At 55.6% G+C, this 25,321-nt stretch overlaps 1 protein-coding gene across 1 annotated transcript in view; it reads left to right on the top strand.

Moving 5' to 3' along the window:
* The window catches only part of PPARGC1B (PPARG coactivator 1 beta), a 105,252-nt gene that overhangs the window by 63,659 nt on the left and 16,272 nt on the right, over positions 1-25,321 (top strand). Inside the window, exons 2-3 of the mRNA XM_056124657.1 lie at positions 15,027-15,200; positions 22,369-22,584. Coding sequence (XP_055980632.1) covers positions 15,027-15,200; positions 22,369-22,584 — 390 coding nt within the window. The remainder of the gene's footprint in view (positions 1-15,026; positions 15,201-22,368; positions 22,585-25,321) is intronic.

Here is a 25,321-nt window from a genome sequence, read left to right as displayed (position 1 = left end):
CCCACCCTGTCCCCATCTGTTGCTGCCCCATGGGGGTCTTTTTCTTGCCTCCCAGATGTGCAGGCAAGACTGGTAAATGTGCCAGATCTCGCTCATTCTCCCAGAGAGCTCAGGCGTCCTCCTGGCCTGTCTGAAGGAAAGGAAACCGGTGCTTCATGGAGGTGACCCCTGCAGGCCACTGTGTGCTGGCTGAGGTTCCACATTCCAGCCAGGGGTGACAGTATCAACACGCCCAGGTCACCTGCTATGCCCTGGCTCAGGAGTTACACCAGGTTTTGCTTCCCAAACATAAGTGTGCATGTGAATGCCCTGGGGGCTTGTTCAGAAAGTTCTGGGATTCGATTGATGGGGCAGGGATGAAGTCTGGATACCTTGGTCCAGTCTCCAGCTCATAGTCTTCCCAGCGCTGCTGGGGTGGCCCAGGTACTCCCAGCATTGTGGGGCCCGAGCAGCACCATGTCCTTTGGCTCCTTAAATGAAACCACTGCCCCAGCTGGCTGATGGGGCACCCAGGGAGTGCTCGGTCTCCTGAGCACTGCTTGCAAGCCCCTTGCAACCCCCCAAACAATTTTTAAATGAAGAAACTAAAATGTATGTTCTGATTGCAGAGGTCCAGAGTTCGGTCAGAGATTCTGCAGTTTCCTATTGCTGTGCCAGAGATTCTGCAGTTTCCTGGTGCTGTGCATCTCAGCCCACCCTTACTGTACCTGCTGTCCCCTTAAAGTGAGGGCCGAGCAGGTCCCCACAGTGTGTGCCCCCCCCCCCCCCAAGTGTCACCTTCGTGGTCTTGTTCCGGCTTTGGAATCTCTGCAGGGCATCTGAAGCTTGTTCCCACTGCCCAGGGCATCATGGTCTGACGTAAACAGCCGTGATCTCCAAGGCGGTGTGGAGTGGGAGGACCGGGATTCCTTGTCAGCGCTGCCGTTCCCGTTCTCTCAGCACCAGGGCCGGGTTCCGGCCTCCCCACCACCACTTTGGTGTGCCCGTCATTTCCCCTCACAGCTCATGGGAACGTGGGTTCACTTCTGTCCTGTGGTGAGGCACAAATGGGAGAAAGTCTCATCTGTAGGATTTTTATGGGGGCCAGAGCAGTAGGACAGAGTTTGCCTTGCACATGGCCTACCCGGGTTTGACCCCTAGTTCTGTTGGGTGCGCCCAAGCCACACTCAGGTGCAGGAGTTGCAGGATCCTGTCCCCCAAGCATCCCAGCTCTCTTGGATCGTGCCCCCCTGCCTGCGCATTTCCCCTTGGGCTTGGAAGGGGGACGCTGTCCCAGAGCATGGGCTGGATTTCCTGCCATTGTCAGCTGGCATCCAGCATCCCGTGCCTAGCCAGTGCCTCCTGGTGCTGGGGAGGGCACGCAGGAAGCAGGCCCTGCAGGGGGCTGAGGCTGGGTGTGCACCCACACACACCCACACACACCCTACAACCCCCCCCCAACACACACACACACACGCGTGTGCGTTGTTGACTATTGACTTAAGGAGAAAGAAAGTGTATAGATTTTGTGGCTGTTCACAGACTCCTGTGGGTGAGTGGCCGGGGCCCTGCATACGGGGACCTGGGGGATAGGGCCATTGCCAGGCCTCCTTGGTCTCCCTTCTGGCCTGCTGAGGCTCAGGAGGAAGCAGTTTCCCACTGGCTTTATGTGGGAGCCCGTGGCTCTGGGATTCTCATCATCTGACCCATGGACGGAAAGGCAGATGCTTCCATCAAGGCTCAAAGGGACCCGGAAGCCCCCGCCCCTGGGTGTGTGTGTGTGTGTGTGTGTGTGAGAGAGAGAGAGAGAGAGAGAGAGAGAGAGAGAGAGAGAGAGAGAGAGAGAGAAACAGAGAGACAGGAAGAGGGAGAGAGGGAGGGAGATGGAGGGATGGCTTAGAGGAGAGAGAGGGATAGCGTTTAGCCTCATACTCACAATAGGGTGAGGCTAAAAGTGACCTGGGAAGCATCTTACCCACCCACCCCTCCCCCAGCACTTCCTGCTGGGCCTGGGCTTCCAGGGAAGATAGAAGTGCAGGGAGGTCACTCCCAGGGTCCCGTGGGCTGTGTGTTGAGGAAGGCATCTCTGTGGGCCCAGGCAGAGCCATGTGGAGAGCCCTGTCCTGGGCTCCCCGTGCAGGGGGAGGAGGAGGAGCAGATCACTGTGTCCAGGGGGGCTGGGGGGAAGGGCGCCTCCCAGTGGCAGCAGCAGGGATCATGCTGGGGGTGGGGGCTGGGGGAACCAGTAGGGTTCCATGGACCCTTTTGTTTATGTGTTTCAGCACCACGCCTGGAGGTGCTCGGGGCTGACTCCTGGCTCTGCACTAAGGACTGTCTCCTGGTGGGACGCAGGACCACAGGGGTGCTAGGAGTCAGGCCCGGGTCGGCAGAGTGCAAGGCAGGTGCCCAGAGTGCTGTGCTCCCGCTCCCACCCTCTGGGGACCTTTTCTGTCCTCGCTGCTGCTTGCAGAGCCAGGGAAAAACCCACTTTTCCTGGCGGTGGAGGGAACAGCACTGGTCAGCCCCTTTGTGGAGCTGAAGAGTGTGTGTGGGGGGGGCGGGGAGGCTTGGATCTAGATTCCCTTTGTGCTTATTAGCAGGGTCCTGCTTACCCCCAGGGCTTCCTGGCTTCACTGGACGAAGGGGATGCAGTCCTCTTTGCAGGAGCCCCCCTTCCTCTCCCTCCCTGACACGGCGGGGGGAGGGGGCTCCCGGCCTGGCGAGTGTGGCCTCAGCACTTAAATTGTGTGGGAGTGTGAGGCGCTGGGAAAACGCCGCCGTGTCCAAAATAGAACGGGAGCAGATTCCTGCGAGATAAGGGGGGACGCAGGAATGATGCGGGCCGTGCACGCATGTGCCTTTGTCCAGCTCATCCTGTCGGATTCACTCAGGTTAACAGGGGACCCTGCCCGGCTGTTGCCGCTGTGGTTTTCTAGACAATTGGAACGGAAAACCTAATTCATTAGCTCTCCTAATCCTCCGACTTCAAAGCTCGGGGGCTGGTGGCTCTGGGAGAGGAGAGCAGGCAGGGGGTTCCCCAGGGAGCCCAGCGTGGGAACCGCAGGGCCAGATGGGCCGTTTGGGGGCTGAGCAGCGCTGAGTCATAGACACCCCCCCCCCCCCAGGTCCTGTGGTCCTGTGACAAGTTCAGGCTGGTGTGGTGACAAGTCCAGCTAGGCCTGCTGGGATGGGGGGGTGGGTGGGGAGAGGGGGTTCCGCTCAGCCTCCTCCCTCTACTAGCCCATGTTTCCTCCCTGCCCAACCCCCCCCCCACCAGGAGCCGGCCGCCACAGTGATGTCCACGGGGGTTCTGGCACCACCATGCGGCCGCACTCCGCTCTGGGCCACACGGGGCCCGAGATGTGAGCTGACCCCACGCTGGCCTGCGGAGTGTGACATTTCTTCAAATGCCACAAAGGGGCTGCCTGCCCTTCACACCCTGCCAGGACCCCTTTCCTGCCGCTTTCTGGGTTATTTATAACAGTGTGAATAGGCGGGCCCTGGCCATCTCTCTTCCCCCGCCCTGCCAGGGGACACAGAAATAGGCGCCCCCAAAGCGTCTCCGGTTGAACTGTGTGGCCACTTCTTTTTTAGGTCTCTGGTAGTTCCTTACTTGATGACAGTTTGGGCATACCCACGGTGCCCCGAACTCAGTGCTCAGGGCACACTCCTGGTGGTGCTCGGGGGACTGGATGCGGTCCCAGGGGTCAGACCAGCACCTGCCCTTGTGCGACCTTCTGATATTGCTCAGTGCGATTTTAGCTCACTGGAGGGAGCTTCACCGTGCAGAGCTGACCCTTCGCCGTTTCTCGTGGCACAATTAGGGCCCTTTGGAGACAGGCGATGCACAGCTATCCTTACTATCCACTTCCTGAACTTGTTCCCCAAGACAGTGGCAGTTTCACCTGTATGATGGAGGGGGCGCCTGCCACAGGCCTGCCTGCCCCCCGGGCTGTGGGATCTTTAGGAAATCACACGGAGTATGTGGAGCAGGGGAGGGGCCGCTGATCCTTATGATGCCACAGCTTGACAAGTATATGGGCCATTGCCCAGCTGGCGGTTCCCACGCTTCCTGGGGCAGCTGGGACCCTCTGCCTGCCCTGCCATTTGGGGCACCAGACCAGAAGTCCTGGAACCCACTGAATCTTCCAGAGTTTTTTTTTTTTTCTTAAGCAAAATCGATCCATTTAGTACATGTCACTCCTTTCATGGTAAGTAAGCAGGGAGACCATTTTGAAAAACTGAATGTTTTCACCATGATGGACCTTTCAAAGGGAAAGGGAATAAAAGTTTCTTGTGCGCAGACAACACTTTAGTACTTCCCAGATACCTCGCTGGACTGGGCTGGGACAAGGCCAGAAGTAACTCCCAAAGAGCTGTGAGCCCCGCCGGAGATTTGTAGAAATGGAGACCCCCACCCAGGATAAGGTGACAGGATGAGTCGCATCTCAGTTCAAGGCATTTGCATATCCGCACACCCTCCCTCTATTCTCTTTCCCTTCCTTCATTCCTCCCCACCCCTTCACACACACACACACACACACACACACACACACACACACACACACACACCTCTACCTCTTAGTGTTTGAGTGTTTAGGAGGGTCCCTTCTAGGGGCCCATGCCATGGGCCACTGGGCATGGGCTCCTCTCTACAGAGCATGCCCCTCACCTTTGGGTCCCTTCCCTGGCTCAACACATGGAATCTCACCCTCTCTTCCCATCCGTGTCTGGAATGAGAGGGAAGCAGAGATGCTAAAAATCTCAGTGCTCAGGATAAACATCGTTTCGATACAGTGTTTAAAGATAGTAATAATCGTGCACAGATATCCATGTTGAGCACAGTATCTGACCTTTAAAGGTGGTAACAGTATGGGTGCCATGCAATGCCATAGAAGCAACCGAGGCAAGGGAACCATCCAGTATGGATATATCAGTATACTTGAAAAAAAGTTACATATTTTTCTCATTGTGAATTTTGAATACCCCCACTGTTGCCTTAAAGTGTGATCTTTGGGGCCAGGGGGCGTTGTCCTTGCATGTGGCCGACCCCAGTTCTATCCCTGGCACTGTACATGTTCCCCTGAGCCAGTGCCAGGAGTGATCCCTGAGCGCAGCTGGGAATGGCTCCAAATAAAATTAAGAGAAAAGTGATCTTCGCTGACTCCTGAGCATCCTGTTGCCTCCATCCTGGCCCTGCTGCTCCTGCCCTGGGTGCTCAGGGGCCCGGCCCCCCCGGGATGCTGGGAAAACAGCTGAAGGTGGCATTTGATCCCTGCAGTCTATTTTTGTACCTGCCCTTCAGCGACTGATAAAATGTTGCACTCAGTAAAGCTGATGTGTTGAAACTGCAAGAGTCGCGGTCAGGTGGTTTGTGCGATCATGTATCTTCGTTCTTGACCTCAAAGGGGGGGCCTGGAATCAGGAAAGGCAACGCTCCAGGCACGTTTGCCCCCACAGACTTGGACTGAGTTGAGAGCCAGACCCTGGGCTGCATCTTGGGACTGTTGAGAAGGAAGGCCCGTGCTCACCCTGTGCCCTCGCCACCCCCGTGCACTGTCAGGGAGGCACTGCCACCTGCGTCCCCTTCAGTTTAGAGAGAGCACCGACTTGTGCTGGACACATGCAAGACATGCGGCAGACATGGGGCTCTCCTGCTCCGTGGAGGGCCCCGTCCTGCTGCTGGGGGCAGGCGCTAGCACAGCCGTTGCAGCGAGACACCCCCGGAGGAGGAAACAGACCCAGGCGTTCCGGCACGGGCAGCTGCCAAGCACAGAGGCCCTGGGGTGGAAACACAAGCCTCGCCAGGTTCCCAGAGGGAGGCTGGTCCTGGGAGACGCTGAGACTGTGACGCCCTGCAGCACACAAGGCCTGGGCCAGGGCGACCCACACCGCTTCTCCAGGCTCCCCACCTAGCCTCATGCTTCACGCACGGGGTGCTCAGCCCGCCGCTCTGCTTGGAGCTCAAGAGGTCCTTGAATTCAAGCAACTGGAGTTGACCACGATGGCAGGCTGGTGTGTGTGTGTGTGTGTGTGTGTGTGTGTGTGTGTGTGTGCGCGCGCGCGCGTGCATTTGCGTGTGAGTGTGTATGCATGAGTTGAGTGTGTGCGTGTGTGTGTGCATGCATGTGTGTGTATGTGTGTGCATGGGAGCATATATGTGCGTGTGTGAATGTGTTGTGCATGTGTGTGTGTGCGTGTTTCTGCGTGTTTGTGCCCTTCAACACCTCTCCTGTGCCCTCCCTGCTCCCAGAAGACAATCCTGTGTTTTTCTGCCTTAAAAGTCCATGCCACACACACAGACCCAGCAGTTCCCAGCCTGGCACAGTCCTGACAGGTGCCAGGGACTCTGGTTTGGTGTTGAGGGCAGCGGGCAGCTGGCAGTGCCTCTGGGAGTGTGGTGCCAGGAGTCACCTTACAGCACCTGGGACTGGGGCAGGCTGGAGCTGCTCCACCGTGGGGTGGGGGTGGGGGGGCGCGCCTGGAGCAGGAAGGAGAATGGTGGAGCAAGGTAACACTTTCCCAGGAGACTTTCTGTTCTTTTCTCACCTCTAAGGGCGGGGTGTGGTGGGGGTGAGGGAACAGCAGCTAACAGAATTTTAGGTGTAGGAAGAAGTGGCTTGGCACGAGTATTGGATGGGGACCTGGGGATCCAGTTCATCCCAGCCCTGCTGGGTTCTTAGGGGATTCCCCTCCTGCGCTCTCTGGGCTCCAGTCTCCTCCCCTGAAAATGTAGGTGGAGGTCCACTCTCGTTGGCTTTCCTCCCCTACAGGGACCATGTTCTCACACCCCCAGTGGCTGCCTGGAACCAAGTGTGTATAGCCCTGAACTGTACACACGCCAAGTTTCCTATCATAGGCACTTGTGATTCAGTTTGACTCGTAAGGATGAACACCAGTCACCATTACCTTCGAGTGATGGTGACAGTACACTGTAATGAGAACTGAATGTCTGTCGCTTGAAATAACTTCTTGTGCATTGTATTTTTAGACCAGTTTACTGCAAGGGGCAGTGGTCTCTCAAGGCGTCCTGCAGTTTCTGGCTTCTTGCTTGGTGGTCCTGTCAGCCCTTGTAGGATTCCTGTAGGCCTTACTTCCTGTGCTGGGGATGAGAACAGAGATCCCTTGAGGGTTGGTGGGCTGGAGCAGGGATGTCCTCAGAGGTCAACGATGGCACAGAGTAACGCACAGGCTGTGGCCTCCACTTTGACCAGCCTCTCACTGTGATGGTGCCAGTGAAGATCAGACGCGCCACCGAGGAGGGAGCTGTCCCTTTTCACATCCCGTTCTGTTGGATCAGTAACATGGACTTTGGTTTGGCTTTGGGGAGTTGTCATATCCAGCAATGCTCAGTGGCTCCTTCTGGCGCTGTGCTGAGGGACCACTTGGTGGTCCCAGGGGGACCATGCGGTACTGGGGGTCCAACCCAGGCCTCCTACATGCAAAGCATGTGCTCATCCCTTGCAGCTCTCTCTGGTCCGAGATCTTAGACTCTTGTTAAGTAATGTAAGTGCCAATCCCTCCAGATTCTTGCCAGTTTTCCCCAATCTTTTTACTATCATCCCACCCACACACAATTTGACAGCAAGAGTGTATGTGTGTGTGTGTGTGTGTGTGTGTGTGAAAGAGAGAGAGAGAGAGAGAGAGAAACAGAGAAAGTGAGAGAAAAAGTGAGAGAGAGAGCAGTTCGACTTTATTAAATTCTCCCCAGCCTTCAGCTAGTTTCCATTGGCATCTCGTCTTTTGTCCTCATATTTTTGGTTTTTGAACCATTTGATTAACTTCTGTAATCGTGTTACAGGTGTGTTTGGGAAGGGCACAGCCGACTCCTGCAAAGCACCCCGACACAGCCAGGCAGAGGTGCAGGTGTCCTTGCATCCCTCTGATTCTAGCCGCCTTACCTTAGGCTTTCGTGAGGAGGAGTAGGTGGTGGGAAGTCCAAGCTCAGTTTCTTCCCAGTGGTCTCAGGCACCTCTCCACCACTGTGTATTAAGGGGAAAGCAGTAGGAACCCTAGAATTTTTTTCAATGCAACAGAGACAAATTAGTCATTCTATTTCATTGATAAGTGGAAGAGTCCTATTGACAAGTGATCTAGCGAGGGAAGTAATGTCCTCATCGTTGCTGAGAACAGAGAACGGCGGCCACTGGGAACGGTCGCATCAGGGTATCTGGTGTCCTGGGTATACATCTCTGTTTCTTGGCTTGAAATCCCCATTCCCTTTTCTGACTGCATTTCCTGGGACGGGCAGAGATGGGTGCCCACCTCTCCAGTATAAAGTCTTTCCAGCTGGGCCCCCAGCCCAAATGCTCCCAAATAAATTCTGACTTTCACCCCAAAGCCTGTTGGACCAGTGGAGGCCCCTGGGGGAAACGCTGTCATGACCCAGGCTGTGCTCACCTGGCTCGTTTGCACTGAAGGGAAGGTTCAGCTTCCCAAAGGAGAATCTGCTCAGGCTCGCGGGGAGTGGTCACGGCTACACCGAAAGTGGAGAAGAACAGTTGAGGGTGCAGAACTGTTTTTGTGTTGACTTCATGAATCCCACTTCCTTCATCAAAGTGAAGGCTCCGGCTAGCAGGGGTCCAGGTGGAGTAGGCTTGGGGGAAGCAGAACTGAGGTTAGTAGTGCCCCCCAGTGTAAGGAAGGAGCGGTCCGCTCAGCACCATGGACTGACCCCACTTAGCAGCTCGCATGGCCCATCTGGGACTTCCTAACAGCACTTTGTCTCATACCGTCACGTTCTACTCTTTCCAGCCCAGAAGACTCCCAGCTGGTGGTGGGCAGGATTTGGTGTCCAAGATGGCAACCAGGAAATCTGCTGTGCCTGGGATGGGAGTGGGGGGGGGAGCATGCCTGCCCCCCACCCACCAAGTCCTGGCAGCCTAGTAGGACCAGTGTGTTCTGGACAGGTTGCCAGGTTCTGAGCACTGCGCCATGGTGCCATGAGCAGGGCACACTGCGGTCGGTGCTGCTGTCAGGGAGAAACCCAGCACTGTGAGAACCAGCAGGTCCGGGGCTGAGGGTGGGATCATGAGAGTGGGTGTTGGCCCTATGAGACCCCAGTGTTCCTCGATGTCAGGTGGGGTGTTCCCTATGGATGCTTCCTGCTCTTGGGAAGGCCCCAGCGGGACACTCATGTGAACACCCACAGCACTGCAGGGCATCTGGTGCGTGCTGGGCTCCCAGCCATGCTGCTTTGTCTTGGAAGAATCATAGGAGGTGAGATGGTTCTGCTCTCCAGGATCACTCCTGGTGGGTTCAAGGGCCATGGGGGGGGGGGGGGGGGGTCAGGGATTGAACCTGGGCCTGCCACTCACAAGGCAAGTGTTCTACCCACTGTACTCTTTCTGGACCTCTTTCGGTGAAAACAGAGGGGATAAAAGTTAGATCCTGGCCTAAAGCATCAGTGCTAAGCCAGCGTTAAACCTTGAGGAGGTCTCTGACCATTTCAGGACAGTCCTTCACTGTGCACCTTTGTCTGCCTCCCTCCCTCCATTCATTCATTCATTCATTCATGCGTTGCAGAGCTCTGCCTACATATTTCTGCAGTCTCCGTGGTAGTAGAAACTAGATAAGTGCATTATCAAGTACTGCATCAAATGCTTGAGCAGGAGGATCCTTTCGGTCACCTTCCAGAGAGAGGTGACCCTGGGAAGGGGCCACAACGAGTCCAGCCAGGCCCAGTATCCCCCGTTCCAGGCTCAGCCTCCGTCATTTCCCTCTGGAGCTGAGTGTGGGCCGAGAGGGTTTGCTGGTGGTAGCGTGGAGGGTGCAGGTGCCCTTTCTCCAGAGACGCAGATGCATTCTTTCTTGAGCAAGAGATCAATTCATTATGAACTTCTGACTTCCCAGTGAAGCCATGTATGTGATTCTAGACCTGGCACATTGGTTCCCAGACAGCCACAGCCCTTTCCACTCCAGTGGGGTATTGCTGGTCCCGGGGGCTTGTGAGCAGCGTGTGGTGATGGCCAAGTCCCAGATCTGCCCCTGCTCAGCCTGAGGTGAGACTTGGGGCTTCCCAGTCCGTGGCCAGAACTCAGTCTCCCCACCTGAATGGAGGAACAAGTCTGGAAATGGGGTGGGCTGGGGGAATTGGTCCCATTTTCAGGAGCCAGAGGTGGATGATGGTGCAGGCTTGGTGGGGGTTAAAGACTTGGGTTTGACCTTTCTGGGACCCTGAGTGCTATAAATGGGAGTGTGCAGATTCCTAACACAGCCCCCACCGCAACCCCACCCCTGTATCTCTGAATCTAACCTTATCTGGAGAACAGGACTTTGCAGGGGTGATTACGTTCAACAGGTCATCAGTATGGGTGCAGATCCAGAAGGATTCTAGTCCTCTTCCCCCCGGGGGGAGATTTGCACTGGGAGCAGGCCTCAGAAGGAACCAGCCCCCAGCCCCTTTAGCTCGGGTTTCTGCTTCCAGAACTTGGAAGGTGTCACCATCTCCCCAGGGGACTCTGTCTCCAGGACAGTGACCTTGGCCCGCATGGCCAATGGAATGTGGTTAGTGGGGGTCCCCTGCGCGGTAGACATGGTGGCCGAGCCCTGGTCTGGATCTCAAGTCAGATTTTTCAGAGAGAACTGGGTCACCTGGGCACCCTTCCCCGGGCCTCTCTCAATGTGGAAGATGTCAGACAAATTCCTAGTAATGCAGTGCCTGACAATTTTTTAGCTAGAACATGGTCTCAGCTCCAACTGACAAGGCCGCGAAACTCAGGGTTCCTTGCTCTGATGTCTCAGGTCCCCTTCGAGTATGCTGAGCTACTGAAAGTAAGTGCAGTGGTCACAACTCCTTCCGGGCACTTGGAAAGGGGGAGGCCTGATTTGGACAGGAAGGACACGCAACTGGGTGACCCTGAGCCAGCCCATTCTGCACCAGCCTCTGCCTCCTCACTGCACAGTCAAGGGTTTGAGCGCAGTCAGATCAGGACCGCTTTAAAAACCGGAAATGATTTTAATTTTAATTTCCCCCTCCCCATCACCTTTTTTTAACTTGCATGGGAGAGTTCATTATGAATTGTGGTGCTGAAATACGACTGAGTAAACTGGGAGTTCAAGTATGAGGGGTGGAGAGACAGTACAGCAGGTCGGGGTGCATGCCTGCCACGTGGCAGACCCAGGCTTGATCCCCAGCACCCCACGTGTTCCTCCGAATCCCACCAGGTGTAGTCTCTGAGCTCAGAGCCAGGAATAAGCCCCGAGCACCACCAGGTGTGACTTCCCCGTCACTTCTGATGTTACGGTGACAGGGGATTGCCCCCACCCCCGGCGGTGGCACACACTTTCCCAGCTTGTGGTCGTCACACGGGAGGTGTCAGTGCTTACACACTCAGCTGAGGTGCTCCCCAAGGCTGGTGCTCCTTGCACACTATGCTCTCGGGGTAGAGGTGGGGGCTGGCGGTGGCATGGGGGGGTGCACTTTTAGCTAGGGCTGTACTGCTCTGTAGTGTCCACCCATGTGTTCACACTTCCTGGCCCTGATGCTCACACATCTCTGAAGTTGGGCTCGCCAGAGGTGCGACCCCTTCTGCAAAGCTGGCATCCACTTGGAGGCAGTGTGGCTGGGAATTGCGTGGAGCAGTGGGCACCTCAGCCAGCAGAGCTGCCCCGATGGCATCCAGGCAGGGCGCATGGGGCCCTGGGGATTTGAACTCGTGGCTGGCCGTTTGCAAGAGAGGAATGCTGAGCCACTTTCCCATTCCACCTGGTCCAAGTCAGGAGTTCCTAAGCTGCCTCTCCACAGGCTGAGCTGTTGGCTGTAGAGTTCTTGCACACACGTGCGTGTGGGAGGGCGAGGGGGCCTTCCCTCTGGTTCACCTGACTCCCAAATGGGCCACAGAACCTCTCAGGGCTTGGCACTAATCTGGATTCTGGTGCTCTGCTGGTCACTTTATCACTTTGTTTCTAAAGCCTCAGAAACAAGTGTTCCTGGGCTCTAGCACAGTGCACCAGGCACTTGCCCTGCACACAGCTGACCCTGGCTTCAATGCCCAGCTAGGTATGGTCCCCTGGGCCCACTAAGATGAGGTCCCTGAGTGCAGAGCCGAGAGTAAACCCTGAGCACGGCCAGGTGTGGTAAGAAAGGTTGGTTGACGGCATTATGGTGGCACAGTGGAGGATGGCATCAGTTCGGAGGGGGGTGTCGGATGGGGCCACGATTGAGGGACAGGCTTTCTGGGGTCCCAGAGCTCATCAGAGTCCCTGCGCCGCTCTCCTGGTGTCCCCACCGGCACTCTGCTCTTCCCTTGGTTGAGCATCACGCGCTTTGCTCTCCGGAGGATCTGTTCAGCTGCTCACCTCCAGCTCCCACCCCATGTATGCACCCCGGGCACCGGGCTCTGCCTCCTCCCACACAGCACCCGGCCCCCAGCCCCCAGAGCTTAGTTAGGTGCTGCGGCTGTTGGGTGGCTGTGAGCTGGAGGAGGACTTAGCAGGAGGAGGAAGATGGGGGTGGCCGGGGGTTATCCCTGCAGATGGCCTGTGCTGGGCACCAGCCTCCTGGAAGAGCTTGACCCGGGCATTGCCCGTACACACACACACACACACATACACACACACACACACACACACACACACACGTGTTCTTGCAGAATGCCAATTAAGACATTTGACCCAAATTCGGGTAAAAGCCTCTTTGCTGTGTCAAGTTGAGCTAATAATATACATTTATTCATAATATATGAGGCCTAGTAAGTGGGAGCAATTAAGGAAAAGCTGGGCAGAGCCTCTTTGTTCCTGGGCACCAACGCTTGGGCTGCCTGCCGAGAAACTTCGTGACGTCGCTAACACTTCACCCTCACTGCTTCGTTCGCTGAGCACTTACCGAGCCAGCTGGAAGGTGCCTCGTTGAAGCACCTGAGGCGGGCATCGTCCCATTGTACAGATGAGGTCGTTGAGATTCAGAGGTTGCACAGCTGGGGCCAGGCCAGACTTGCATGGCTCCCACTTGTTTCTGCAGCCTTCCTACACGGCTCTTTCTGAACCTGTAACACCATTCCGCTTACTTCGACATTATCTTAGACATCACAGGCCACAAAGAAAAGGAAGGTTCCAATTGGGGCTAGGCCTTCGCCCCGATTAGTTAATGTTGAAGTAGCGGGGTGGCATTAGAGGTTCAGAAAGAGCCGAGGAGGAAAGCTGCAGAAACAGAAGTCAGAGCTATGCAGGAGGAAAGGGTGGTGCATGGTCCTGAGAATGTACTCAGAGACAGCAGAGATCTCCTGCGTGCCTCCCACAGTACCCCAGCACCACACTCACCACCAGGGATGTGGGCCTCTAGAGCACTTCCTGTGCATTTGCATCTGTGTTTTACACAGAGAAATGGGAGACTGCATTGTTTTGTTTTGTGTACACACGTTGGGGAACTGTCTACCAGGAATAATAGTTCGTGACTTGCTGTTTTTACATGGCATGTCTTGGAGAACATGTAGATCTGCCTCATTCTTTTTTATTTTCTTTCTTTTTCTTTAATTTTATTGAAGCACCGTGAGATGCAGTTACAGATCTTTCATGTCTGAGATTCAGCCATACTATAATCGAACACCCATCCCTCCACCAGTGCACATTCTCCACCACCAGTGTCCCCAGTATACCCCCCTCCCCCATCCCAGTCCTCACCCTACCTCTATGGAGGGCATTTTCCCCAGGACTTTCTAATTCTAGGCATTATGTTTTTTTCCAAATTTTCCCACCACCATCCAAGCCTGCCTGCCAGGGACAGACGCTAGAGAATTTATTTTCCATTGCTCATTTTGAATATCATGAGAGTTTGTGCAGTTGCATTGTGGCCACACGCTTCTGGGATTGTACATGGTTGGGTTCCAGAGACATCTCTGTAGGGCACTAATCTATTTTGGGATTCAATTGGGAATCTCTGGACCAGGGCTGTTGGCACACCAAGATGGCGCCCGGAGGAAGCTTGTGGACATGACAGCTAGGCCACAGAGTGGGCGAAGATTTGGGGTGGGATCCCCGCCGCCTCTGCCACCATGTGGCATGGAGTTTTAGTCCTGGTACCTGCATGCCTGGGCCTTGCTTGTGGAAGCTTTTGGACACCGACATTCCATCTGGAGTAGGCAGGGAGACTGCACCTGCTTCATCTGGGGTGCCCTGGTGAAATTGGCTCAGTACGGGGCCCAGAGGGAACTTCAGTGCTGTGGTGCCATTCCCGGGCTGGTTGCTGGGTCTCTGGGCCAGGGCCTGCCTCATTCTTTGGAACGGCACCTGGATATTTCATGATACAGGTGATGATAGTTTCATTTACCTCTTTTCAATTGATGGCACTCCTCTGCATTTTAAACATTGCACATATTTCCGTTAAAGCCCCCAGACCATGGACAACTGTTTGTCCAGAGCGTTCTCATTAATAACGTCAGCTATTAGTGCTGGGGTTTTGTTTGTTGCATTGTTAGTATTGAGGAATCCCTGCCTTCCAGAAATTTCCTTTGAACTTATATGCAGGAACTAATAAAAAAAAATATCAGTTCTATTAAAAGAAAACTGGTGGGGGCCAGAGCCATAGCACAGTCGGAAGGGCATTTGCCTTGCGTGTGGCCAACCCGGGTTCCATCCCAGGCATCCCCTGAGCACTGTCAGAGTGATTCCTGAGTGCAGAGCCAGGAGTAACCCCTGAGCATCACCAAGTGTGACACACAAAAAAAACAAATGAACAAAAAAAGAAAAGGAAACTGGTGGTATTGTGGACAAGGCTTTAGGGATGTGTAGGAGCGCAGAGGCGGACACTGAAGCAGCTGGAGGGGCTGTGTTGGCAGGCCTGGTTTATTAAACAGTCTCAAGTCTCGTGGCTGGGGAGATGCTGCAGGGGTTAAGGTGCTCACCGTGCATGGAACGGACCCTGTTTCTGTTCCTGGTTTTATTCCTCTGAGCTTCTCCAGGAGTAACCCCTGGCAGCACCAAGATGTGGTCTACCCCACCACCACCACAAAAAAAAAAAAAAAAAAAAACAAGAAAAGGGTTTTCAGGCTTGGTCACTGCGTGGGTTTAGCTGAACTCAGCTCTGACACGGCTTCTTTCTGTCTTCTCAGAGTTGGGGTTCCGGGGAAGAACAACTCTACGCCGACTTTCCGGAGCTTGACCTCTCCCAGCTGGATGCCAGTGACCTGGACTCGGCTCCCGGCTTCGGGGAGTCTCAGTGGTGTCCAGAGAACCCCGAGACAGAGCCCAGCCCGTACAGCCCCGATGATTTGGAGCTTTTCCAGGTACGTCTCTGGAGCCCTGCGTCCTTTGCCCCTGAGGTCGCACTTGCCTCTGTGTCCATCCTGTCAGAGGCATCTCCCACCAGGCCTTGGGACTCGGTCATCTGGGTCTGCACCTCACCTGCACTGCTCTCTCCCTGTGTCCAGTTTAGAACTAAGCCCCTCCACAGTGCTCTAACCCTGTGTACCATCTCCACCTCCTCTGTGCTCCGGCTCAGTGCTTTCCAACTTCTCAATACCCGTGGGCTGGCACCTGTCCACAGGCCGGGCTGTAGACCAGCAGTTTGAGGTAGAAGGCTGGTTTTCAGTTCCTTCTGTGCTTGCACAGAAGCAAGCCAGTGGTTGATTATCATAAGATAAGCAAGCCCGTGCTTATCTCCTGAGCCCTCGTCCCCATTTGACAGTCGAGTAAGCCGAGGTTTGGCGAGGAGCTGTCACCTCGCAGGTAACAGAACAGATGCAAGGCCTCCCAAACTCTGGGCACGGCTCACAATGACTCAGCAGCTGCCCTGGACAGACAGGGTTCTCCTGGATCCTGGTGGATTCTCGTAGCAGCTCTTTGCTGTCAGCATGGTCATGCCCAGGTTTCAGCTGGAACCCGGGGGTCCTTTAGAGGGAGGCACAGCTGGGTCTAGGCCAGCCACACCCCGTGTATGCCGCTGAGCAGGGTGAGCATGTGGAGGGCGGCATTTCCTGGGAGCAGCCCCCCCCTGGGAGGCGGGATTGGCATTTGCAGGGCTGGGCATGTAGAAGAGGGGACCCTGACCGTGTTGAGGCTGGCGGCGGGCCGTGTCAGGTTCCTGATTCTTCCCCTGAAATGTGCTTGTTTCCCCGCCAGGGTGGCTGGGCCTGTCTGGCAGTAGCATCCTAATAGACCAACAACATTCTGGATGCCAGATGCTGTGCTGGCGTCTGTGTGTCCCTTCACGCAGGCCCGCTGGGTTAGGTCCTTCCTGCCCACACTGGTAGGGGGCTGCGTGCCCCTCGGGAGCCTCTGCAGTCTAGGGGGACTGGTGCTGGCTCAGTAAAACATGCAGACAGCTGGTGGCCAAGCAGGGGTCAGAGAGAGAGAGAGAGAGAGAGAGAGAGAGAGAGAGAGAGCAGAGACGGGGTTGGAGGAATATTCCAGCGGGAGTGGCACTTGCCCTGCACTCAGCCCGCCTGGGTTTGATGCCCTGCACCTTGTATGATCCCCCAAGCCCTTCCAGGAGAGATCCCTGAGCATAGAGCCAGGAGTAAACCCTGAGCACTACCCGGTGTGGCCCCCAAAGACAACAAAAAGCAGGGCTGGAGCAATAGCACAGCGGGTAGGGCGTTTGCCTTGCACACAGCCAACCCAGGTTCGATTCCCAGCATCCCATATGGTCCCCTGAGCACCTCCAGGTATAATTCCTGAGTGCAAAGTCGGGAGTCACCCCGAGCATCACCAGGTGTGACCTAAACAGCAAAAAAATAAACAAAAAAGAAAAGAAAAGAAAATGCAAGGATCAAGGCAGAAAAGGAACCGAGGCCCAAAAAAAAAAAAAAAAAAAAAAGCAGTGTGGGGTAGAACCTGGGGGCTGGAAGCAGAGGGGAAAGTTCTAGAGGCAAAGTCAGGTACGCACAGCATGTGGGGGCCAGGAGCATCTCCCTAGCCCCAAGAAGAATGAGCACTGCCCTGAGAGCTGCTTGGGGGTAATTTAAGGAAACACACGGAAATAAGTCATCTCATGAGGGAGGAACAAGACTAGGTGACTTGCCCAGTCACATGAGCAGGAAGGGCTGGGGAGAAGCTGTAAGCACCCGTGGCCTCGCTGCTATCCACCTTGCCACCAGCACAGACCTAGGGGACAACCAGGGGGACAGCCTGCCAACACAGCACCCAGGGGTCGAGCAGGGAGGACAAGCTTCTCCCAAATGCCCCCTAGTGTGGAGATGGGCACGGGGTGAAACTCGGGGACTGCCTAGTCCGGGGCTGCATAACCCTTTTCTACTGGTAACCCTGTATTATTTTTGCTCGAGAAACACACACAGTTGAGTGGTGCCAACATCTAGGATTCATTATAATTTGGTTTTGAATTCATTTTTAGTGTTGTGCATTTAGAAACCTTGTATCCGATTTTTTTTTTTTTTGGTTTTTGGGTCACACCCAGCGATGCACAGGGGTCACTCCTGACTCTACACTCAGAAATTAGTCCTGGCAGTGCTCAGGGGACTATATGGGATACTGGGAATCAAACCCGGGTTGGCCGCATGCAAGGCAAACAACCTGCCCGCTGTACTATCGCTCCAGCCCCATTGTACCTGATTTTTTTTACCCCTTCCATGTTCAGTCATGTGACGCCATATTGGTGGTGACCCACAGCTGAAGAAGCTGCCCCCAGCAAGCCCCTCCTGCTGCGTCCATGAGTGGTCTCAGACCTCAGCTGGCTTGCTACAGCCCTGGGCTCTGCTCAACATTAAGGATAGACCCCTCCGACTCCCACATTGAAAAACCATTCTACCTCGGACCCCCCCACGTCCCCACCCAGACCCCCAGCACAGAGCCCTCCAAGTCCAGGGCCTCAGACTGCCCAGTCCATTGTTCCACTCCCACAGCCAAATGGCTAAAGCCCATTTCCCACCATCCCCCACGGCCAGGGGATGGTGACGCCCTGCCACTGTGTGCACATGTCCACGTGTCTGTATCCTGCAGAATGAAACTCCCTGGGAGCAAACAGCATTTTCATTAATTCATTAGTTTAGCCTCTCAAGCAATGCTCAGGGGCCTCAGGGGCCATTCCAGGAATAGCCAGTGGACGCGACGTCCAGTGCTGGGGCCTGAGTATGCGAGGACCACCACCAGAGCTGCCGGCAGTGCCAGGAGCTGTGTGGTGCCACAGCCTGACCCTGGGTCTTGGCACCAGCTTTGCTACTGTCTGGCCTGCAAACAGCCTTTGATTAACCTCAGGACCGTGCATTGTGCTGACTTGGTGGCCACATGCTGAGTGAAGGAACGATGGTGACCTCTTATCTGTCTGCTTTCAGCAATACCGTCTACAAGGGGAAAGGCTTCTTTTTTTTTTTTAATTTTTATTAGTGAAACAACATGAGGTACAGTTGTAGACTTACAAATTTTTGTGCTTGAGTTTCAATTATACAAAGATCAAATACCCATCCCTCCACCAGTGCCCATTTCCTACCACCACGGATCCCACTATCCCTCCCATTCCCCATTCCCCCCATCTCACCCTGCCTCTGTGGCAGGGCATTCCCTTTTGTTCTCTCTCTCCTTTTGGGTATTGTGGTTTGAAAAAAGGCATTGAGTGCCAATCATGTTTGGTCTATGGTCTACTTTCAGCATGCTTCTCCCATCCTGGGAGGATCCTCCCAACACCCTTTAATTGGTGCTCCATTCTCTATCTGAGCTCCCTTTTCCCCTAGCATGTGTGGCTGGCCTCCAAGCCATGGAGCAAAAGTCCTGGTACTAATCTCGGCCACTCTTGGGTGTTAGTCTCCCATTATGTTACTTTATGTTCCCCAGATGAATGCAATCTTTCTGTGTCTATCCCGCTCTTTCTGACTCATTTCGCTTAACATGATACTTTCCATGTAGTACCACTTGTATGTACATTTCATGACTTCATCTTTTCTAACAGCTACATAGTACTCCATTGTGTAAATGTACCAAAGTTTCTTTAACCAGTCATCTGTTCTTGGGCACTCAGGATTTTTCCAGATTCTGGCTATTGTAAAGAGTGCTGCAATGAACAAACAAGTGCAGATGTTACTTCGACTATACTTTTTTGCCTCTCAGGGATATATTCCCAGGAGTGGTATTGCTGGGTCAAATGGGAGCTCAATTTCTAATTTTTTGAGAATCGTCTATACTGTTTTCAAAAGGACTGAACCAGTTGGCATTCCCAGTAGCAGTGAAGGAGGGTCCCTTTCTCGCCACATCCGTGCCAGCACCGGTTGCTTTTGTTCTTTTGGATGTGTGCCAGTCTCTGTGGTGTGAAGTGATATCTCATTGTTGTTTTGATCTGCATCTCCAGTTATTTATTTTTTAATTTTTGCTTTTTGGGTCACACCTGGCAGTGCTCAGGGGTTCCTCCTGGCTCTGCACTCAGGAATCACTCCTGGCGGTGCTCAGGAGACCATATGGGATGCAGGGAATCGAACCAGGGTTGGCCTTGTACAAGGCAAATGCCCTACCCACTGTGCTATTGCTCCAGCCCTGGAAATGCTTCATTTTGAGAAGCGATTTATTCACGTAAGCGTTACAGTGATCTGTCATTCCAACGGTATCACGTCTTTCCTGTCACTCGCCTCTTGCTGTGCCTAGCCTCGGGGTTCTCTCTTGGGGTGTGTTCATGGAAAGATTGGATTTGCTCTAGGGTTCAGAGCCATCTGCAGGGGTGACCCACACAGGCCACAGAGGAAGGACGGGTGTACTTTCTTTTCTGCTGAGGACCAGACACAGCTTATCTACTGGCCCTGAGCTGGGGTCGTGGGTAAAATCCACGCCAGGTCTGTGGCCTGCTGTTCATTGGTGCCATTGCTCTGGGAGTAGGTGGAGAGACAACAAGTATCCGTTACCTGCCAGCCACTGCTCAGGGCAGGCCCGTGTCCCCCAACCCCATTGCTCCTCCCAGGGCCCACACCCTGACAGCCCCATAGTAAGGAAGGGAGGAAGCAGTGTTTGCTGGCTCTGTCCCATGTGCTCTGTGACCCTGGGCTCAAGGAACAGGTACAGAACTGGCTCTTTTTCAGTTCAGGGGGAATGACTGGGCTTCTGATGGAGCCTAAGACCCTACTTAGTCCCAGGGGGAAAACAAGTAGAACCAATTTCTTGGTTTTCCCATACCCCGGTGAGTTTCTCAGGTGACTGGAGAGATTTTCTTCATGTTCTTCCAGTTCTGATAGTCTGAATTTTGTTCCGTGTGTCATTCCTTCCGGCCAAGTTTCCCTCCGAAGCTCCCTCGCATTCCTTGAAGATCTCTATTTGCCCAAGATCCCGCCCTGGAACGCTTGGGGTGAGGCGGCATCTATGAATATCCCTTGTCAGCTGATCGACTCTCCATTAATTTGCACGCCTGATTTCCTGGCAGAGTGGGGGCGCTCGCTCCCATGCCCAGGCAGAGAGAAGGGATGATGGATGCTGAGTGATGCTTGGGTGGTGCCGTGGGCAGGCGTGGCCTTCCTTCCGGGCCGGGCAGGGCAGCATGCCACCCACACATCCCCCCTGCCACTCCCAGAGTTGGGACCAGGCTGAGAGGAGGGTGGGACTGGGCCGAACAGGAGGGCTGGACTGGGGATATTTCATGGGTCTTTTTGTAGTTTATGCCCGTGGGTATCCTGTTAGCACCCTGTCTGGGGCCCAGTGAGTCCCTGCATCTCTGTTCTGAACCTTCGTCCCTCCATTCCAAGGCATGGCAGGTGTGGCCAGAGGAAGGAACTGTGTGCGTGCGTGAGTGCGTGCGTGCGTGTGTGTGTGTGTGTGTGTGTGTGTGTGTGTGTGTGTGTGAGTGGGGGGGCGGGGGGGTGGGGCGTGCCAGCACACAGACTGGATGACCCGAGGCCAGTCCCTCTGCCATGTACAGGCTCTCACAGCTCCGGCCACTCAATGTGCTCCTCAGAAAGGACCTTTTCACGCTTCTTTCCTGCTGCCCCCCCTCACCCCAGTGACTTCCCTCCGGATGTTCCCCCGAAACTGCTTCTGGCCTCCTTATAGCACTCCTGAACTTCTGTCCCCACAGCCTTGTTGGGGATCTGATGCCCCTCCCACCCGCCCCCAACTCTCCCTGCTGTAGGAGAGTCCAGCCGTGACATCCCAGTTGCCTTCCCCTGTGGGTCGGTGGTCCGGGCCCTGAGACCTGAATTCCTTTTCCGTTTGCTTCCTGGGGCGGGGGGGGCGGGGGCTGTAGTGTGGCCTGAGGGTGGAGGCGAAGGGCAGCCGGGAAGACCCTGGCCTGGACCTGCCCGCAGGCCCGCATTCCTGGAGCCTGGTCAGAACCTCCTTCTCCATCTCTCCTGTGTCCTTAGCCCGGTGCAAAGGTTACCATCACAACTGCTGCCTTCTCCCCGTGCCGCCCCTTCCAATTCCTCAGCTGCTGCTCTGGCCGCTAGGCCAGGACAGATTTAGAGCAGCCCAAAGGCTGTCACAAGATGCGTCTTGCAGATGAACTTCCTGGGCAAAGGGGAAACAGGCTGACGCGGGGTGGGAGAAGGCCGTGCGGGGGGTCCCAGGCCTGTCAGGCCAGACTGTAGCAGTCTGGGGCTAGCCTCAGACCTGGGGAGTCTGGCGTGCCTGTGTGGGCTGCACCCCTGGTGCTGAATCTCCGTGGGACCCCAGCATCCTCAGGTTCCCTCCCAGCACCCCTTCATGGAGGCGGGACCAGGCCTGCTGTGGGCATCTTCTCTCCTCTGCTCTCCCAGGCATGCTGACACCTTCTCATCTCCTGAGCCTGAGTTTCAGGGCAGCCATCTGTGGCCCCCCCCCCAGACACACCCCAGGCCCTAACTGGCCTCCCCCCGCCACACTCTCCTTTCCTGCCCTTGCCAGGCTCTCGTTTTCTGCGACAGTCTCCTTCCTGTCCTTGTGCCTCGTCTCAGTGCAGGAGCTGGACCATCGGAGAGCACCGAGTAGCCAGGGATGGGTGTGTGCATGTGTGTGTGTGCAGGGGGTGGAGGAGAGAGCAGAGGAAGGAACCGTGTCCCCCCCCCCCCCCCCCCACCTTGGCAGCACGTCATCGCGGCGATGCGCGCGCTGCTTCCTGGCATCTTCCCTGGGTAATGGCCTGGTGTCGTAGCTCTGGGTCGTTCTCCCATTCCAAGGCACGCCCCTCCTCTCAGCCTCCCTCCCGTCACAGGCTCCCCCGTGAGGCACCAGGGATGGCAGCTGTTTCGTCACAGCCATGCAGGGCCTGGTCATCCTCCCAGGACTGTCCTTGGCAGAGGAACAGACTCAGCAGCTGGCTCTGTGCCCAGGGTCTCCGCCTGGCCCTGCCCCTTTTCCCTGCTGCCAGGGGGCCCGGGGCAGCTGTGGTCCTGGCCACCCAGAGACAGGCAGGGCTCAGGGTGAGGCAAGGGGCAGGGGCCAGGGGTCGGGGTGCTAGCCGCGGTGCTGAGCAGGTGCCTGTTGGGTGGGGGTTACTGGTCCGGGTACCACCTAACCATGTGCCCTTTCAATGTCCTGTGCCCCTCCCTCCAGATCATTGGCAGCGAGAATGAGGCCCTGCTTGCGGCCTTCACCAAGACCCTGGACGACATCCCCGAAGACGATGTGGGTCTGGCCGCCTTCCCAGCACTGGACGGTGGAGATGTGCTGTCCCACGCTTCGTCCTCGCCTGCTCCCTCCTCCGCGCCCCCCAGCCCGTCCCCGGAGGAGCCCCCAGCCCCGGTCTCTGAAGTGGATGAGCTCTCCCTGGTAAGTATCTCTGTTTTCTGCCAGGATCCGAGCGCACAGCCAGCAGGCTGTGGAGTGGGGTTGGGGGCCTCCCAGTCTCCCAACTCCCGTCCAGCAGGACTAACCGCGAGGTGCGGGCAGTGGCAGCTTTGGGCCTGCACTGAGGGGTCCTGCCGGGTGGGGGTGACCAGTGGGGTCCAAACAGGTCCCTGCGATTTCCCAGAGAGGCACAGCACAGACCCAGACGGGGAATGTGGACAGTTAAGTGCCAAGCCTCCTTCCCCATCATCTCCCAATGGCTTTTCCTCCCCTGGAGGTAACCATGGTGACTCGTCTGTTCTGTGACTTTCCCACCCGCCCCTGGCTGCTCCCAGGGAGTGGTGGGTCTTGAGCCTTCCTGATGAGCACAGGCAGCTGCTCCCCACCTTTCCGTGGACTGCGCCATGTTCCCTGGTCAGGACCTGCCAGTGCCGCCTGAGCGGGGTGCCCCTGCTGGGGACAGGTGCCTGTGGCGCTCTGGTGTTAGAGCTACAGGCCCCGACTTCCGTGCTGGTCACAGGGGAGTCCTCGCGCCTTCCCAAGTCGTCCCACTTCTGCCTCAGTTTCCTCAGGTACACTTGGTGATCACCAAGGGCCTTTTCAGCCTTTTCAGCTCAGACTCTGGCTGGCCCCCTCCAGTTCCACCAGGTTCTGATATGCCCAGCTGAGAATGGGCATGGCTGAGGGCACAGCCTCAGACACCTCTGCAGTGGAGCACCTTACTCTGAGCCCAGAGAAATGGTTTCAGCAGCCTGGGAAACCTCACCCTCCTGCAGAGCTTCAGAGAAGCCGTGGCTTTGTTTGGCCCCGTGGCCCTTGCCCTTTCCCCTGAGTTCCCAGGGCAGGGCCAGACTTCTCCCTTTCCTCCTGAGCAGTGCTCAGCGGGTGTTCTGTTCCCGGTGACTCTTGAGCTCTGCAGGTGAGTAGTGCTGTTGTGCTTGGGCCCAGTGGTGCGTGAGGAGGCCAGCAGGGCTGCACCAGGCAGTGCTGGGCATCAGACTCCCTGTGGGCTATATTCCTGGCTCGAGCAGGGTGGCACTTTTAGAGAGCACCTATTATGGGCTGGGTACAAAGGTATGCTTAGCCCCACTTGGTTCCTGTTTAGGAGCTCCCTCTCAGACTTGAATCAGACCAGCCAAGTTGGGCTGAGTCCCCACCCCTCCAACTTATTTTTTCTTTTTTGGGTCACACCCCGTGATGCTCAAGGGTTACTCCTGACTCTGCACTTAGGAATTACTCCTGGCGGTGCTTGGGGGACCATCTGGGATGCTGGGGAGTGAACTCGGGTCAGCTACATGCAAGGCAAACGGCCTACCCGCTGTACTATCGCTCCGGCCCTGCCACCCCTCCAATTAAGGCTGGTGTTCCTTAAGGCCCACCCTCCCTCTGGCTCAGCTGTAGGCAGGGTACATAAGCAGACCTCTCCCAGACTGTCTGGATCACTCTCAGAAGGCCCCTAGAATAAATGCACTGGTGGGAAGGGCGGGACCCTTTCCCCATGGGACTGGGCCAGGGACCCCAGAGAGGGGCCGGGGTCAGGCAGAGACAGAGCAGCCCCTGCTGGTCACGGATGTTCCTAGATGTCCATTCTGCAAGCCCAGAGGAGTGCCTCCTCTTCTGTTGCTGTGCCGGCCACACAGGAGATAGTGGCCTCTTCTAGACTCCTGGCAGCCCAGCAGAGTTCTGGGAAGATGGTTCCAGTACCCAGATTCCCAGGGCCTAGCCCATGACCCTCACTTTGACTTCTCCGAGTTGGGCTGCAGAGTGAAGGCCCTCCCAGACACCAAAAGGTCTCCCTGCTCTGTCACACTGCGGGAGAACCAGCCCTGGGGAGGGAGTGGACGTGGCCCGCTCCAGGTACTGGGTGGGGTCCAAAGGCAGACCTTTCCCTCCATCCTGAGCTTGCTGCAGAATCCCGGGGGTGCGGCCTTTCCTCTGGCTCCAGAGGCTCTCCTTGTTGGGGTGATGTTGTCCCCAGGAGACACTGGGGGCTTCTCTGTTTCTCGGCTGGACTGCTGCAGCCTCTGGACAGGAGCACACGTAGTTATCTGCAAGGCTCACAGAGGAGGAAAGGGCCCGACAGACCATGAAGACACGAAGGCCCATCAAAAGCAGTTATCCGCACTTCCCCAGCAGGAAACAGGCCCTGTTAGTGTTTGTGGTAGGCATTTCTCACCCTCCATAAGTTTTAGTAAGTTCAGTTTTGAAGGAATAGATTGGAATGAGTAAAAAAAAAAAAAAAAAAAAAAAAAAACCTGCAAAAGAGGGGCTGTACAGTGATAGTACAGTGGGTAGGTCCGCCAACCCGGGTTCGATCTCTAGCATCCCATATGGTCTCCTGAGCACCACCAAGAGTAATTCCTGGGTGCAGAGCCAGGAGTAACCCCTGTGTATCACCCAAATAGCCAAAAAAAAAAAAGTGCAAAAGAGAAATTGATAGACTTGTACAATATAGACACATCAGTATAGTTCCTTCCAGGCTCTGTGTGTGTGTGTGTGTATGTATGTGTGTGTGTGTGTGTGTGTGTGTGTGTGTGTACTACAGGTGTCTACTACAAATGTCCCCATTAACTATCTGCTTCCAATTTAACAGTAGAATTGTCAGATGTCACCCCTTCTGACAGTTAGGTTTCCCCAATTCACTGTTGCTCTCAGGCAGGTGGTTCCCAGAAGCCTGGCTGAAAAAGCCTCCCCTGGCAAGCTACCCATGACGTATTCG

This window comes from Sorex fumeus, unplaced genomic scaffold, assembly GCF_029834395.1.
Source record: "Sorex fumeus unplaced genomic scaffold, SorFum_2.1 ptg000051l, whole genome shotgun sequence".
NCBI classification, from domain to species: domain Eukaryota; kingdom Metazoa; phylum Chordata; class Mammalia; order Eulipotyphla; family Soricidae; genus Sorex; species Sorex fumeus.
The sequence above is the reverse complement of the archived record's forward strand: the minus strand, read 5'-3'. Positions and strand labels throughout refer to the sequence as shown.